At 45.5% G+C, this 18,184-nt stretch overlaps 1 protein-coding gene across 6 annotated transcripts in view; it reads right to left on the minus strand.

Annotated features, from left to right (window-relative positions):
• Positions 1-665: 665 nt before the first annotated feature.
• Positions 666-18,184, minus strand: part of ADAMTS9 (ADAM metallopeptidase with thrombospondin type 1 motif 9) — an 83,534-nt gene continuing 66,015 nt past the window's right edge. For 4 of the 6 annotated variants that reach the window (XM_027640407.1, XM_027640406.1, XM_027640408.1 and 1 more), the window contains 10 exons: positions 13,480-13,653; positions 11,775-11,969; positions 10,182-10,314; positions 9,842-9,936; positions 9,596-9,690; positions 9,367-9,500; positions 7,795-7,886; positions 5,684-5,788; positions 3,524-3,618; positions 666-3,220 (listed from right to left, as the gene is read on the minus strand). In XM_027640407.1, the coding sequence (XP_027496208.1) occupies positions 3,529-3,618; positions 5,684-5,788; positions 7,795-7,886; positions 9,367-9,500; positions 9,596-9,690; positions 9,842-9,936; positions 10,182-10,314; positions 11,775-11,969; positions 13,480-13,653 (1,113 nt within the window). In that variant the 3' untranslated portion in view covers positions 666-3,220; positions 3,524-3,528. Of the gene's footprint in view, positions 3,221-3,523; positions 3,619-5,683; positions 5,789-7,794; positions 7,887-9,366; positions 9,519-9,595; positions 9,691-9,841; positions 9,937-10,181; positions 10,315-11,774; positions 11,970-13,479; positions 13,654-18,184 lie in introns of those variants that run through there. The other 2 variants (XR_003527191.1, XM_027640409.1) reach the window with 2 other exon arrangements.

Below are 18,184 nucleotides of genomic sequence, written 5' to 3' on the forward strand. Positions count from 1 at the left end.
TGAGTAACATACAAGGGAGGACAGAAAATGCAACTTCTTCACTCTTACCTGCAGTCTTTGGGGTAGTGGTGATGTCAGAGTGGCTGCAATTCATCACATGATTGTCCTCCTGGGAGCTGGTCCCCACGTTTACTTCCTCTTAACCCAAATTTCTTCTACCTGAATTTTCTGGTATATTTGATGCTATTTTTCCCAGCTTAGAAAAGTTGGGGGTTTTCCCCACATTTCTCTCAATAGCACTGCTAGTGGTGTGGACCAGGTCCAGCATCCCAGCTCATCCTTCAAAAACATTTGCAAAATGAACTGTTTTGTCTCCCTTATTCATCCCATGGCAAAGGATGTCCCTGGTCAATGAAGGCAGCACCAGCTGGTCACCAGGCACCTCTGAACAGCTCATGGGGCACCTCTGGGATGTGCTTGTGTATGTTTTGCACATTGGGGCACTCCTCTACTCGGCAGAAATTGGGGACCATCAGTCTATCCAACCAGAAGGACATGAGTGGATAGTCAGGGCCATTGTCCAAAATGGTCCCTGGTCCACAGACTCCATTGTGGGCTTGGGGCAAGGTTATATATAAACAACATTCTTCCCCTCCCTCATTCCTTTTCCATGGGACAATCAAACAAGGAACCCAAAGCTCAGAAATAAACACCAGCACAGAAAGGAAGTTTACCATTCAATGTATTATTCCATTGTGTACAAAGTATTTTGCCTCTATAATAGCACATCCATTGAAATACGATGGCAAATGCAGCAAGACCATACAGACATGTCTTATGAGTCTTTTCATTTCCTTTTGAGTATAAGCAGAAAGAAAAGAAACACTGTACAGGAAAGTGCTTGCAAAAAATACCCCAGTTTGTAGAAAAATAATGGTATTGATATACAAAATCCAGAGTTGTTTCCTGAACAAGAAATGTCTATTGTCTCTGGTCCTCAAAATCTGCTCTATTTAATGATGCCCATTAATGAACCACAGGATCAGTGCTCTGTCATTTTTTTCCCTTATAGTTTAATATTTTTTAGGCTTCTCTTGCTCTGTTGATAGCTGCTATGAAACTATACGGTAGAAATGAAATGTACAGGTCAAAATAATATTTCTTTTTATAAATAGCCATTCACTTCATTAGAGAAAATATAATAAGCCTGTACTTTCTAAGCACCACTGTTTCTTTCTAAAGTTCATAGTGCAATTTTCCCTTTTCCCCTACAGAAGTTATACATAAGCAATTATCATTAAAAAAAAAATCACTATTCCATTACTACTCCTTTCCCCTTTCCCTTTTTCCTCTTTCTCTTTCCCTTTTCCCCTTTCCCTTTTTCCCTTTTTTTTTTCACCAGTTCTGTAGCTGCTTGCCTGTGAGATGTCTCCCAGCTGACAGGAACACGTCAATCCCTGACTGTCAGGCTGACAGGTTTCACTCCAAAGGCTGAACACAGCCCAGCACACACATGGGTTATGAATCCAGGGATCGGATCGTTTATCACCATTGATCCAACTGTTTTGTAACAGACTGATTACACATCCTTTGGGGAGCTCTGTAAAAGACTCACACAAGATCCTGAGGTTGTGTTTGTTAACTGTTTGCATCCAAAATGGCAAGAGTTATCTGGAGCAGCAGATAAGCCTCTTTGGTTTTCCAAACTGCTGGCAATTTTGTGCTGTAAAGCTTCCTTTCCTTGTACTTTGTGCTCCTGGCTGCCCTGACATATAAGGTGAGAGGGCAGCATCTTCCTATCACTAAGTAAAATTGTGGAGAAAGAGATAAGGGACATAGTCATAGACTACAAAAATAATCTGGTCACATCACCCCCGTTCAACGTGCTACGAAGCTCTGCAAAAGTGTGGCGTGCCACAAGTGGAGGGCTATGTACAGGCAGGAGCCATGGCACCTATGGGACATGGCTCCTCAATTTATACTAAAAAAGAAGCCAGCGCTAAAGGTCTGGTTTTACATGGGATGGCAGAGAAGCAAGGAGCACAGATGCCTTACCAGGAAGATCCGAGGCAACACAGAAGTAGGCGTAAAGCAGCTTGTTTTTGAAGGGGGAGCAGAGTCATCTGTAAGTACAGAGTGATCTTGTTGAAACAAGGCAGCGCCAGCGCTGAAGCCTCCCTTTGCAGATGGTCTGGGAGTGAGTAGGAAGCCGGGGAAATGCTGCAGGTGCCTGCAGTGGAGTGCCCTGGCCAAGAGAAGGGGCGGCTTGGCTGGGCGTGCTGTCCCCCATCCCCTGCTGTGGAGGGAACACGGCAGGGATGCTTTCAGCTTCACGCTAGGATTTTGTGACAAAGTCTGTAAGAAACTGCATCACTTCTGAGTGCACAGTCCAGGGAAACATATGGCCTGATCAGCCTGTCTGGGATGAGTTAATACCCCGCTTCCAGATGGAGCCAGGAAGCACAGTGGCACATGCAATTAGGAGACAAAGATGTTTTTTTAAAAAGTGAGTTCACTTCAGAGCCCTACGGAAAAGGGGCTTGAGCTGAAGATCCATCTGCAGGAATCTTCCTAAAGCTGGGGTAGATCTTAACAGATTTGAATCGCCTGACAATTTTTCTGCTGTATCCCCTTTTCACTGATAAAGGCACCGGATTAACTAAAACTACAGAGCATTAATAAATATCATGTTAGCACCAAACCAGTGCTTTTAGCACTGGCCACAGAGGTCATGTGAAATTCAAAACATACCTAAAAGATAAAGATTGCTAATGCAACTAGCACTGTATTCATTGTCATGTTTTCCTTGAGTGCTGTCAGCCTAATCCCTAAAAATAAAATTTAAGCACATCTTGTCTATTTTCCTTACATAAAGACAGATTGAAATGCCAAAAATACCCCTATGCAGATTGTGTAGCACCGTGGAGGGCCAAAGCAGCCCATAACTGAAGGAAAATTACTGATTGAAAGTAAACAACTGAATACAGTGACAATAAAGTATCACTTGTCATAATGCTACATATAATGTAGAGTATACAAAATGCAGTGGTTTGACTGCAGAATTTAACAATAAAAAATAAAAATAGTAAAAGCAGCCTTAATATAATGATTTTACGTACAAAAATATTAAATCAAAATAAATAATCCCAAACATAAATATTATACTGTACATTAAGAATATGCAATCTATATACATATAAACAGATACAAAAGTGGAAGGCAGAGGTATTGCATCGCTATCCTTCATCCATCGCATCTCCGCTGGCTGCTCCCAGAGAACCTAGAAAAGACAGACAAGGTGCATATTAGAGTCAGATCATCATCTTCACCTCTGGAACCTGTAACTAGAGAGATCAACACAAGAGCGGAGCCAAAGTAGGTGTCAGTGAGGCGGGAAGTGTGTTTCCATTAGCACCATTAGGGTTACTGGGGGAGCAGGGGATCCCACCGGGATGCTGTGTGGAGTGTGTGGCTGTCCCCAGTGCGCTCAATGCACAAGTGTTTTTGCAAGCATGGCCTGATCTGTTCCTTCAGGATGTTTTTGGGAATATTTCCCTTCATGCAGAAGCTGCTGAGAACTTACCATCGCTATAACACCTGAATGTCGAGGCCTGTTCCAGATGATGGAGTACACTTCCCACAGTAACCACCACATCTTCCCACTACTTTGGTACCATCCTGCAGGCAAAATCAGAAATAACATCTTAGTAAGGGCTCAGGAACTCCACATTGTGGAAGGGCCAGATCCAGGTTATTCTAGCCAGGATTTTTAATAGAAAATGGCTTGGAAGGAAAACAAATGATGCTTAAATCAATCTACAAAATCACCACTATATTCAAATACACACAAATGTAATTCTCTTCAGTGCTACCAGGCCAGATGGTGGACACAAATAAGAAAGGGTAGTTTTGATTTATTACATTGAAAGCTGCCCAAGGAGAAGGCTGTTTGGAGGGATATCTCAAGGCTATCTGCTTTCTGTGACTTGCCCCACACTGAATAATAGTAATGAGTGGAAAACTTGGCTCATGCAAGAGCAAAACCACATTGGACAATAACAACTCCTCAGCTGTGCCTGAACATGGGAAGGGCATGGGAGGGATATTTGCAGGCAGTACCAAGAAACATCCATTTGGAAGGGAAAAGCCTGGACCAGCTCCAGAGACAAGATGGGAGGGAAAGTGATGGAATGAGGCAATCCTACTTGCTCAGGTACCATCCCTCCTCCCCTTCCCACAGCCAGAAAAGGAAAATGTGGAGTGGTCCTGAGTTTGGCCTGGTCTCCAGGTGAGCCCTGCAAGCACAGTGCAACTCTGAGCTTGAGTCAGGAGATCAATACCTCCATCTGGTCTTCCTTATCCCATCTCTGTAGAGTCTTTCTCCTCTTGGTCATTACAATGGACAGATAGTCCTTGAGGGGAATTCAACCCTCAATTACCAGAAAATTGGACGTAAGCACAGAACAAGGTTGCACAAAGCATTTATTTTTAAACGAGCTCCACCCTGCCCTTGACATTATTGATCTGGGACTGCAGCAGGCTGCTATCATCTCTTTTCACTATGCCATTCTTTCTTCTACTCCTGTGGGCAATTACACCCTTGGAACAGCACTTGACAGATGCTACCGGGTGATGAAGGATCTTTAAGCAACCCTGTCCCTTAAAGTTTGTTTTAATTCTGCCAGCCACGATGTTCTCTGCAAGCCCAAAGTTGTCTGGTCGGGCTTCTCCTTTCTGAAAGGGAGAATAGCAAAGCACCTGCCAGAACTGACATACAGAACTAACAACTGTGCTGGTCCTCTTCTACCTGCAGCATGGTCAGACCAGTAGTATTTAATTCTCCCCTAAGAGCACCAGAACAGATGAGGCTTAGGGGTTCATGGAGCTCCCCAGAGCCAGGGAGACTGAAAGCAGTGCAGGAGAGAATATTTTGCAAATTGCTTTTTGTTAAATGGTTACAGTGACCTCCTTTGGAGAGTTTTAACAGGGGCAATCAGGATGACTCACATGAAGTAACAGCCAAAAAAGCAATCCTAGTATTCTACCATTTCAGAACGTGACACAGAAGCAACAGAGTGATGGCACACAGTGAGGGAGGTGTCAATGGCAGGCAAATTAAGCAGTACAAGTTCAAATTTGGCTGTGGAGTGATTTTGAAGGGCTGCCTGGCTTAGCCTGAGGCCTCCAGTCAGCAGAGCCACAGGCAGTGGCAGAGGATGGTGCCCCTGCCAGCACGCCAGCAGCACCCCAGCCCACTTGAACTTGAGTGACTCTCAAGAAGATAAACCCAGCCCAGCCCAGCAGGAAGGTCCACATCCTCCAGACTTTATCAGCGGTGTTTTGGGAACAATTCCTACTCAGGGCAGTTGCCTGGCACCAGACCCTCTCCAGTAGGTCCAACCCTGCTCTGCAGCCCTGACCCCACATGCCCTCGTCCTGCTGCCGAGCCCTGTGATGCACACTTCATGATGGACATCTCAGACAACTAATTAAGGATATCTCTGCCCCACAGCACTCAGTGTTTTCAGCTTCACAGTTAATCAGGCTCACTAATTAATTGCAATAACTCTGATCAAGTTAAACCCGCGAGGGCCTCTTCCCCCCCACTACCATTACAGGCAACACTTTAATGTCAGATGTTCTTTTTTATTAGTCTCTATTGGAAGATGTTGCTGTGAATGACAATGTGGTGATTAAAAACTTCTGATGAGCAGGTACAGCCATAACTTAAGTTACAACTTACTGGGGATTTCTGAATTTCCGACACCGCATAATTCCCTTGTGAGAGCCACTTGGCTGTTCCCATTAGGGACAGGCCTGTCCCATAAAGGTCTATGCTGAAGCGACCCTAAAAAACAAGAAGAGCCTGGTTATCCCAAAACGCTGTGCTTTGGCCTCCTGGCATGTCACAGTATCACTTTTCTAACAGGATTTTGCCAGCAACATTTCCCTTGTTTTCCATCGCTGTGACCATGATTAGCCCATTGTACAAATCACAGCAGGGCTTGCATTAGGAATTTCCTTCTGCTTGGTGGCTGCAGAGAAGGAGGGGCTGCAGCTTGCTTTTGAACTACCCTTTATTCCCGGTTTTCACTGCCTTACCCAGGTTTTGCACTTTTTTCCTGGTTTTGCACTGCTTTTTCTCTGCCAGGTGAGGGCATTCTTGGCTTTTCCATGGCAAACTGCGGAGCCTGACATGCTCCAGCAGCTGATGGGAAGGGACTCCAAGGATGTGCTGCAGCCACTGTCACTGCTCCCTCCTCAACTGGAGAGGGCACACTTGTCCTTATTTTCCTTATTTTTCACTGGGTTTTTTCATTGTTCGGTTTTTTTTGTTTGTTTGTGTGTTTGTTTGTTTCCCCCCGGACTTCAGTAAAATAAAAACTCTTTCATTTGCTTATTTCTTTAAAACACTTCATTCCCCCTTTTCTCAAAAATGGAAAATTAAGGAGTATGCTGGCATCCAATGCTCAGCCCCCCAGCCCTCCCCTCACCCCCATGGCAGACTCCAGCCCTGCCTGTTTCTGGACCCACGGAAGAATTCTTTTGGACACATCCCCAGGCTGACCCACAGCCCAGCACAGTCACGAGGTACCAGATGGCTGTTAGCTCTGCTCCTTGCACTTGCTGCCTTGGGAACGCTGATTTTCTGAGAGGAGCAAACTCTCTGGGTCAGGTAGACAGATATTAACATTCATGAGGATTCCTGAGGTAAGAAGTCAATCCCTAAGCTGCTGAGCTGTGCAGAAAAGTGTCAGCTCCAAAAGCAGGGAGGGAAGGAGATGGAGAGGTTTGCCCTCTGCCGTCTGCTGCTGCAATTCCCTGCATAATGCCATTTGCCAATATGGTCCATCCCACACCTTGGACTATCCAAACTTATCACTTATCATCCCCCAGCCCCACAAAAGCTGGGCGTGCTAGGGACATGCAGCAAGCCATCTATAACACAGTGTTGTCTCCTAAAGACTTTCAAAAAGCATATTTTTTCCAAGCAGCTGGGCTAGATGTTCTACATCACCTTCTAGAGCTACTGAGGAGGCAACTTAGCCTGTGTCCTACTCCGTGCTTTCATGGCTGGGCAACTTGTGGTGCTGGGACAGGCTGGATTTGCCCTGGTGCACAGGCACCACCTTCATTTTGTCAGTGTTTTTGCAGCCCCAAAGTGGGGTCAGTGATGGTCCCATGAGGCTACTGTCAAAATAAACAGCAGGGTGAGAGGACACTGGGGCTGCAGCTGGCAGGTACCACTGTGGTCTCTGACAGATGGGCTCTGTCTTTCCAGCAGCAGAAATCTGAACTGTTCCTGCCCCGCAAATGCCCTCTCCTTCTCAGGCACCTCTCCCAGAGCTGGCATGGCAGGAGTCTTGCTGTCTGTCTGCTGCCTTCCTATCCAGAGGGGCTGTCTCACCCATCTTCTTGCACCCCTGCAAACTGGTTTAAGTGGGTACAAGATTGCAGAGCACAGAGGCAGGTTCCCTGACTCCCTCCTGCTCTCCCTGCCCAGCATTTCCACCAATCCCTGTCATGGACTGATCCCCCTGCCTTCAACTACCCATGTAAAGCCCAGTTCTTCTCCCACAGCCTATTTCTTCTTCCTTTTCTCCTTTACTGTTGGTTGAGGCCATAGGGAATGTCCCTTAGGCAGCCACTGTCCTGATAATATGGAAAGTGGAAACTACTTTCTCCGTCTTCACAAAGGGAACTTTCTCCATCTTCACAGAGGGAAAAGTTTCTGATCACTGAGATAAGAATGTGCCACACACTGAAGCTGGGCTGATGTGATCAGCAGTAATTAATAGAGGGCCTGAACATAACAAATGGCACCAATTCCTATGAAATCCTCTTGTCAAATACCTGAGGGCATTTGGCAGCACTGTAGCAGTCCCCAGCAGTGGCATAAGGAACAGGTCGTCCATCATGTGTCCTTGCAAACTGTAAGTCAGTTGCTGTGGAGAAGAGTCAGTGAATAACATGGAAAGAAAGATGCAGGGAGAGAGACAAAATAAATGTAAACGTGTTCTTTGCTAACGTTTAAATTCACTGAACCTGGTTTCACACATTAATCTTGAGAGTGAAGACTACTAGATCTTTAATATTTAATCTCCCAATTCATCCCACATGTGACTCCCAGCACATGAACACTGAATTTAACAGAAAACTTATACACTCAGTGTTTACAATTTGGTTTAAGTCCATTGGTAATTTAAGAACAAGGTATAAATAACAACAAAACTTGAACCTATGACTTGGGATTTCTTTTTCTATCAGAAAATTCCCCACTTTCAAGAAGGCTACAGGACCTCCTAAATCTCTCTTTTAAACAAAAGCAAACAACCATCTCTGCTCTCCTGGCTGCCCCAGCCCAGGGGTCGGGTTTTCAAAGGGAATTGGGGTATTTTGCTCTGGAAGGATCTGAAGTAACTGAGACTCATTTAGATGGGGATGTGAGATAGCTCCTGCCCAACAGAGGAAGGTGCCCAGCTGCTTTTGAAATTCAAAGGGAGCTGGTATCAAATTCCCCGAGGGTGGTTCCTTTCAGATCTTTACCTAGAAGCTTTTACAGATTATTAGTAGCTTTTTACAGATTAATAGACTGGGAGGTCTTGAAAATTAAGTGATAAAACCCACTTATCAGATAAAGAGTCGTTTTACAAGGAAGGATTTTGATTTGTTAAAAAACCCTCAGCTATTTACTGAATGAACTCCCAACGATATGTTGTATTTTTAAAACATTTTCTGGAAACTGATAGCATCCCTGGAGTCAGGGAGACTGAAACTGTAACCCTATGGGATGCTACAGGCTCTGTGGTGGTGAGGTGGCTTCCAGCTCAAAGGAATTAAAAGAGAGACAGGGTATCACTTATACTGCACAGCTACAGCCCTCTTCTCCCCTGCTAATCCATGTCCCCACCTCCATCACTACCAACACAAATTATTTCCCCATGGTCTGGCTCTGCCAAGAGCCTCCTCTGCCCTGACCATAGGGAGCAGCATCCCCACCCTGGTGGAATCCCCTGCACTGGGATCTCCTGACACCCCTTTGTGCAAAATGGGGGGCAGCTCCTCCCTGGTTAAGCTTTGTGTCTGAGTCCAGTCTCAAAATAGGAGATCAAATGAAATAAAATCCTTCAAAAAATACACTGGCCTGCCAGGTGCATGCAAATACTCATTCTGCAGAGCAGATGTGCCAACAATTGTCTTAATATTGTCCTGTTTTACAGAGAAATGATACAAGCATCTCTGATGTACTCAAGTTGCAGTCTCCAAGAGTAAAGCAGCAAACAGGTGACCAAGTTTAAAAGCAGCTTTTAACAGGAAAGCTCAGGAATATTGCTCACTAGAGTACTACTGCTTGCTTGTAGTTACAGCTATATTTGTGTAAAACAAACATTTTGTTTTTAATGGCAAGGCCCTGTTTTTACTCACTTATTATTTGCATAGTGTTCAGGTCCAGCCTTACTTTGCTGAAGGTGGAAAACCCAGCTGCTGTGTAATCTTTCCTACACTGGCAGTCTTCTCGTCTGCTCCCGTTATACGGACACTCGGTCGGGTTATGCAATCTAAATCAAAAGAAAACCCTTTCTACTCATGACCGGAAAATATTGCCATGAAAAACAAAAAACACTGTGAAGCTCACCATTACAGGATTTCTTACCTGTATCCATACACCTCTGAAAAATTCTCTGCATCTCCATTTACAAGGGTCACATACTCCTTTGGGCTGTCAGTCTGCATCCCAGAGCAATACACCTGAGAGAGAGAAACCAGAATTTTGTCACAAGGCAAAGGCATCGCTGAGAAAACCAAAGGTAGAAAATCCAAGAGTGGAAGTGAAGAGCACATCTAGGGTCCTCTTGCACCTTTGGAAAACATTAACTATCATTCTGTTGCTGAAATGCACCTTTAACGTCTTTCCTTTGACTTGCAGGAAATATTCACCATCTTCAGTGACACCTTTGAGATTTTTAACATCTTCGCAACTCCTTGGTAGTTCACCTGAAACAAAACAGAAATACTTGTAGTTACTGAGCAACTGTACATCAAAATTTCTTTTGGAACACTGTGAGGCATCCAAAACATCAAAACATCTTGTTTATTTTTCAGAGGTTTCCCTGGTGTGCCTTAGTGCTTAGTTGGATGGCTCCCAATGCTTGGAAAGACTGCAGATCTCTAGCAGTTTGACGGGAAAAGATGCTGAAGCCATGAGAAAGGCAAAGGAAGGTGCAAATCTGCATACTTACAGTCATGGACATTGTGGCATGTCCTCCTCTCCTCAGGTTTCAGATCCACATGGCACAAGCTGCTGACCTGGTCGTTGTTCGTCAAACACTGCACCGACCGGTGCATGACCCCAACTCCACAGGTGACAGAGCACTGCAGGACACAAGACAGAGATCTGGGGTTTATCTCAACAGTTTCTGGGTTCCAGAAGAACAGAGACAGGATGTTTCCCTTGCATCAAGAGAAAGACTCCAATCCTGCAAAGTGTTCAAACACAAGTTTAATTTTAATCAAATGAGTAGTCCCTTTGATTATTAATCCCTTCATTATTATCACCAACACTGATTACTTCAAGAAGACTACCATACTTTGCTCAGCATTTGCACGCTTTGCTGGATGAGGCAGTTGCTTAAAGTGAACCATGTGCTCAAGTGAAATGGTTTATTTTTCACGTTAGGAAGGTCACACAAGAGAGAAATGTTCACCAGAAGGCCTGCATGGTAGAAATCCTCTCCTGGTGGCTGTGAGACATTGCTTGGGTCGCTGCCAGGGGCCCCTGAACAAACATGGCTGTTGTTTTCTACCCAAATTGCACAAAAAAAATGGAGCCTCAATCTTCTCTCCCCTCACCCACTGGAAAAATAGATAAATCTGTGCAAATACTGGGTCATCCTCAAACAGCCCAAATCAAGGGCAATCTTAAGGCTGAAGTTGCACAGGTTACTAGAGCTACCAAACAGCAGCTCATCCTCTGCATTGACTCTCAGGGAGGATCTGAAGCTTCCTATGGGGCAGGAGGAACTTTGGTTTCAAACAGCTTTGCCAGTTACTGTGACAACTTCCACTACATATTGCTTGGCTTTACCCTCGTTACCTTGTAAAGGTTTGACAAATTCCTACAAATGCCTGAGCTGGGTTAATAAATCAAGTTTATGGGAGAAACATCACATTTCAAAGAATGTCAGAAGCCCAAAGAAGTGAAATGTTATCACCTTAACTAAAATTTGATCTTGTAGTTTAGGCCCCAGAAGAGGCTCAACCCAAATAACTTTAGCAGAAAGGCCAAATTCTTTCCCCTCCCCTGTCTCAGCATTTGCAAGAAGGAGGGGGAGGAAAAAAAAAAAAGAAAAAAAATAATTTTAAGGCTCAAATAATGAGTCACCAGTTGGCTGGTGGCCACCAGTTTTGGCCTACCGGTGGCTCCAAAGTCTTGTTCATACACGTGGCCGGGTGGGATCAACTGCAGTTGCCAGCGATCCATCGATTTTTCCAGCACAAGACTTTCAAACTCTTGTTTTCTGCAACGACCCCCCTCTTCAGCTGAGCACTCAGCATGACCATCAACACCGTCACAAATTTTGGCTACATCCAAATTTTCATGGAGATTACGACTCTACTTGTAGCTGGTGGGACTCCCCCATACGATGGTGTTCAGTCTGGAGCATGGAGCCCTACACACAGTGGGGCTGCTGCTCCACCAGAGTATTCAGTGCATTAATTTATGCAGCTTTTAAACATTCCCCCTCCAAACCTTCATTCTGTGTCCCTGACATAAAAAAAATACCAGTTTGTTCCAATCTTTTCAGTTAAAAAAAGAAGTTTTCCAAACTTACGCTTCCCCAGTTGCCGACGCGCCAGGATGCCGAGACAGGGCATTCCCCGAGGTAGCAGGGCTGGATGTTGGGTGGCTGAGTGCCAGGACAGTTGACCATGTTCTGGTACCCGTACTCATAGTGGTCCTTCCCGGTGTAAATCTCACTGCAGGACACGAGGCGCTGCCTGTATCCCTTCCCACACGTGACCGAGCACTGCGAGCAGAGGAAACACCAGTGAGCACCACATGCCTTCAGTAAGGCTGCCCAAAACGGGGAGGAAAAGACACCTTGTCAGCTTGTAACACAGCAAGCTGCTCCAGGGGATCACTAGTATCTAGTTAAGCCAGTCATGAGTATCGTGAGTGGCTGCTACAAGTGAGCTGGTGCCTGACACTGTCTTTGAGCACCCAGTTCCTCTCTGGAATGGATCTACAGGTGCTCCAGGACTCTCTATGCCAGGCTGGCTCCTGGGCACATGTTATTTCTTCCCAAGTGCAAAGAAAGGAGCAGAAGATCCTTGGGAACTCAGAAATGCCTCTATTATTTAGTTGGTTTGGTTTGTTGTTAGTTTTTTTTTCCATGGGATACACAGAGATAGAAAACAGTCAAGATTGACCCTGAATTGCAGGTATTTGGCACAACGGAAGAACGAGAAATTTTTCCTTGTAATTAGAAGATAAACAGTGTTCTGCCTTCCTCAAAAGGCTGAGTGGGAGCTGAGGAGAGACAAGCTCTGCCTCTGAGAGCCCTATCCCACCTCTCTGTCTTCATGGACCAGAGTGCTCCCAGAGGGTCAGAGATGTTGGGAGTGGGTAGAGGGTGTCTGAGCAAGGGGTAGCCAGGGCTTCAGCCTCACAGGCAGCTCAGTATTTCTCTTAGGAAATCACTCAGGAGACCAGGCTGCTCTGAGATATTATCATGTCACCATGTTTCCCTCTCCTGCTCTATCTTGGGTGGCTTGTCTCCTCCCCCTCAGTTCTGGCATGTTTTCTTTTCTCCCTTTTCTTGTTCTTTCTTTTTAATCAGTGCTGTGTCAGCAGCTGCCTTGTCATTTCCCTCTGCTGTTCCTCCAACTGAAAGTAATCCTTCACTGGCTGCAGGAGGAAACAGGCTGAGATTAGCCCAGGTCCTCCTGCATGCGGTGCCTGCCGCAAGGAAAACTCATCTGTTTTCCTTGCCAAGCCCTCTCCCAACTGTGAGGGTGAATCTCCTGCCTTTGCTCACTCTGGGTCCTTGCTCCTGCCAAAGACAGCACTGAGGAAGGATGTGTCCCCATGGTCACATCCAGGCTCACCTTTCCCCCGTGATGATCACCTGGACCCTTGCACAGCCCACAGGGCCCTGGAGCCATCCAGGAGGGGATGGCAATAAAATCCCCTAAATAAATGAATGAATGAAATAAACCAGCAAAAAACCAAAGAGGGTGCCTGCTGAACACGATGTGCTTTGGAAGGAAATTGCCTCCAGATATTAGCTAGGACCCTGAGCATGCTGCTTTTAGTCTTTAATATCCTGGTCATCTCCCACAGCCTTGTTCCTTTCTCTCCAACAGGGAGATTGCACAGGAAAACAGCCCCAAAAATAATAATTAAAGCACACAGCACTGCCCTGTCAGTGTTGATTTGGGTTGCAATACCTCAGCAAGGGCAGCACTGAGAGAAGGAGAGTACGACCCGGTGCTGAGTGGCACAGTCCCTGTGCACGGACCGGGATGGGGACTCACCTCTGACCACTCCCCCGTGATCCAGATGTATTCACAGGGTGGCAGCCCACAGCTCTCGATTTCGGGGGGGCGTTTGCTGGCATCGCAGTAGCCGCTGTCCTGCAGCTGCTTGTTGTTCTCATCCACACAGACCACCTTGCGGTACCGCGACGTCTCCCCGCACGTCTTCATGCACTGTGTGCAAGAAACAACGGCTCATGCAACCCACGAGGGACTTTAGAAAACGAACAGCCATCTGGAGGGATCCCTCCTCCCAGCAGCCTGCCTGAGTGGTGGCTCTGTGCCTCATGTTGGCATCTGCCACTGGTATCACTTGGGGGCAAATTTTCGACCAGGGCCCTGCTGTGTCAGGTGCTGTGGGAACATCCAGTGACAAACTGCTCCTGACTTCTGGAGGTACTAACCCGAATCAAAGATGTAGGGAGAGAGAAGAAACTGAGGTAGGAGGTATTGGGAAGGGGCAGATATAGGGTCCAGCTGTGATGGGACCAAGAGATGCGGGAACGGGCATGGTGGGCCAGGAGATGGGGCAAGGGGAAAAGAAAGGGGCCAACCCCCATCATTTCAGCCTCTAGTAAATACAGCTGTTTGAAGAATGACAGCTCAACCATCCCCCTTCCAAAAAACACACTGCTACACCTTTGGCAGTGGCTGGTGTTGGGGGACCCACTTCCCCAGTCCCCATCAGCAGGCAAGCAGCAACGCCCTGCCCTGGCATGGAGCCCATAGAATCATCATGGAATCTTTTGGGTTGGAAGACACCTTAAAGTTCCAACTCTGCCATAGGCAGGGACACCTTCCACTAGAATAGGCTGCTCAGAGCTTCTTCCAGCCTGGCCTTGAACATAACTCTGCAGCCACTGCACTGGAGGCAGCCCTGTGGGTTTATTCTCTTTTAAACATTGCCCTGCCTGATATTAAGAGCAACCCATGCCAGCTGAGCACAACTGCTCCCCAGGGACTTCTGGAGACTTTAAGGACTCAGTTCTTTCTCATCTTGGAAAAACCAGCCTGACTGTGAGGCTGTGCTTGGAGAGCATCTTAGAAGAAATACACATAAAACAAAATAAATCAGCGTAGGAGCAGCTGTCTGGATAAAACCCTTTATATTAAAGTTATCGCCTGTAATGGACTTCTAACACTTTCAACTAACTGGATTAACAAGGAGAAAAATGCATGAAAATAATCATTTTATACAACATGTAGGAAATATCTTCCCCCAAAGAAAAGGATAAAACATTCAATCAGACCATCCCTATTTGTACAGAAGCCCTGTTTGAAGTCACCTAGGCTTGGAGGACTGTGCCAGTTTAATCTGTTCAGGGTCTCACCCTCCAAACATTGTTTCCAGCCACCCTGAAGCAGCTCCTGCTCCCCTGGCTGGCCCACAATTAGCGAGATCTTAGTGGGTTCAGCTAATTGCAAAACGCAGGCACTGTCGGGGCCCTGTTTCTGTAATTAGCTGTCAGAACCAAGATTGTAAATTATGTGAGAACTCTGAAAAATCAGATCAGCCCATGGCAGGAGCAGCAAACCAGAGGAGTCGCAGTGAGTGCAACGTCATGTTGGGTGTAAATACTTAGTACTGGGGCAAAGTGGAGAGTGATGGGGAAGGAAAGGGAGGCCCACAAAGCAGCATTTATTCCAAAAGAATAACTTAGGAGCTCTTAGGCAACAGTCAACATTGCAAAATCCACAGTCTGCCAAAAGACCCCAAGGGCTCCGAGTGCTTTCAACCTTATTTACTCTCTTGCTCTGAGTCCTTGGAGTGGAAGCTCCTTTTAGGTCTTTGCTGAAACATGGCGATCCTACAGGGGATGGAGGAATTTGCTGGAGTGTGATTTCCCCAGAAAGCAAACAAACTGTGCTATATCTGCCCATCTCTGATTATGTCCCTATTACATAAGTAAAAACTGAAAGGGGGTCATTGCATGTGCATGTGGCATCACTCGTGCTCCATCTGGAAGGTGCAGCTTCCCTAAGCACCAGGCACCTTTTGGGGCAGCCTGAACCCCGACCTTCCTGCTCCCCCCTAATGAGGGACTCTCTAGCACAGTGGGAGTGGGGCAGTGGGATGCTCAAAGCTCCCCTTGTCTTTGGTTTGCATCTGCCAGCCTAGTAAGGGGTCACCAGCACGGGGTGAATGGTTCCAGCCCTCGGCTACTGATGGCCACAGGAGTCACCTTGCAAGGAGTGGGAAGAAAGGCTGATTTTGTCTCCTCCCCTTAATGTATGTTTAAGCCTAAATTTGCAAAGTTCATTTGCTCAGGCTTAATTTTAAGAGGGTGAACAATCTCTATGCCATCAACGCATTTTCTGACTTAGGCCGTGAAGAGCTATCACATCAAAAGCCTCATCCTTGTTTACAGCGCATCAAAAGCCATCCTCTCCTCCTTTAAAGTCATTACTTGCTGATGGGAGATTGACACTCTCAAGCACATGCCAGCCTGCTTTGGGTTTCTCTGCAAATAACAGTTGTATGGCCAAATAAACCTGAGCCAGCTCTGTGCATTTTGTCATAATCAGTAAATTAACGTTTGATTATTTGTATTTTTTAGGGGTAACCGGGGATTAAAATAATCCCACTGAAATATTAAATGTGGCTCAAAGAGGCTGTCATAAACTAAATCAAAGAGAAACACTGCAGAGGTTCCAATCAGCCCCCCCAAGGTTATAAAACATTATTAATGTAGAAAGTAGACAGTCCAGATAGCATGGAAAGGCTATTATTCCTTTCAATACAGTGATAGATTTTGTATGAAATCTCATGTTCAAGACTGATTTAAATCTCACATAAAAACAGTGGGGCCAGGGTATAACAGCTATTGATAGCAAAAGCTGAAAAACAGGTCAAGCATTTGACAATATTTGTCTCTTGCGTCTCATTTCCCAAATTCTGAACTATTTTCCTGGCAGTTCAAATTAAGGACCATTTCAAGCACTTCTGCAACTGTTTTAGAAGAGTAATAACAATAATTAAAATAACCCCAAAGGCATTGCTTTGCAAAAGCATTCATTGTTTTCTTCTTTTTTTTTTTTAAATCACCATCTGACACAGAGAAGAAATGAACTCGCCATGCCACAAACACTTGGAACATGCCTTGGGTAACTCTGCAATTCAAATCAGGCAAGGATGGCATAATTTCACCCCAAATGGCAAATGTCAAAGATTCAAGAATTGCATTGCAGCTTCCAGAACCATGCATTGTCCTTCCACAGAGGCTCATATTAAAGAAAAAACCCTTCTCTCTCCCAGTTTTCTCTTTTCCTTCATGACTTTGGTCTGAGTTTCACTTTGACATCAGCAAGGCTCTTTCTATTGACTTCCTTCTCCCCGGTGTGGGCACTGAGAACAGGTAATTAATGGTGATATACCAACAGAGGAGTAAAGGCTTTCCAATAAGTTCCCTATTCCTTCACATTGGCAAGACCAACTTTTTTCTAAACAACAACAAAAAAGAACAATAAAAAACCCCCAAACCTCTTGACAGATTCCCTTTAAAGATAAGAAATCAAGAACAAGACAGCGCTGGGATGTTATTTTACATCCTGGCTTTCATGTCAATTAGGGATTTCATTGCTGCTCCCTGCTCAGAGAATACTAATGTAATCTGTGCCTCCTCACTGTAAATAACACACAGACAGTACTTAAAGGCTGAGAAGAAGGGGCTATTTCTTTTTTTCACTGAGTATATCAGAACAAAATAAGAAGAGCTTGAAAGAAGAACTGCCTGGAGTCAGCCAAAGGGGTGAGCTCACATTGGGCATCTCTGGTGTTCTCCTACTGATGGTTACCTATGGGTGAGGAAACTTTCAGCCCATCCCCCTAATAAAGCTCTTCTGGGGAAAAAAAGTATCTCTATAATATGTTAAAAATTTCCCCAGTGCAACTGGGGGAGCTCTGGAAAACTTAGGAAAATATCAGCATTCACCTCTCACCAAGGTAGGGTGGAAGCAGACAGAGGCCTCTCACCACTGGTTTGAAAAGTTGCAAAAATAAGGGAGAGAGGGCAAAATTTGGTTTAAAGTTGGACTTGATGATCTTGAAGGTCTTTTCAAACCTTAATGATTCTATGATTCTATGAAAGGATGGGGCAGGAGCTCTGGCTTTTCAGGACTAATTGCACCACTAGGTAAGGACTAGCACTGCATGCTGTTTGGTGACCTACTTTGCTGACTGTAAATTTATTAGCTGAAGAAATTAATGGGCTCTGTAGAACCAAAAGTTCATTGCAAGGAATTTGCTGGAGTCCCCTCAGCCATTCCTACATTTCTTTTTCAGGTTGGGATGTTTCCATCAGGTACCACTGCATGGCCAGCTCGGCTTTGCCTCCTGCTGCTTCCCATCTCACCTTGGCTCCCAGGCAGCTGGGAAAGGGCACAGTCCCCTCTGGCCTCCTGTACTTGTGGCCAGGTTACACAGGATTATAAAGCCAGCTTCCCAGCACTGCTGAGACTGGGGAAATGAAGCTAAACTTGAAGCCTGTGGGGAAGGAGAGATGAGAGGAAAGCAAACACTGCCTTAACCTGGCATTTTTCCTTGCTGTAGAGGAAAAGTTGCACAGCCTCTGCATGTGCGAGCTGCTTTTTCTCTCATCAAATTTGCTTTTTCTAAAGTCTTCCCTTTTTTCTTTTTTTTTTTTTTTCTTTCTTTCTTCTTTTTATTGACACCATAAAGGCTCTGGAAGTGTCTGCAAACACCAAA

The sequence above is a fragment of the Corapipo altera genome, unplaced genomic scaffold (genome assembly GCF_003945725.1).
Source record: "Corapipo altera isolate COAL_440 unplaced genomic scaffold, ASM394572v1 55, whole genome shotgun sequence".
In the NCBI taxonomy this organism is placed as follows: Eukaryota; Metazoa; Chordata; class Aves; order Passeriformes; family Pipridae; genus Corapipo; species Corapipo altera.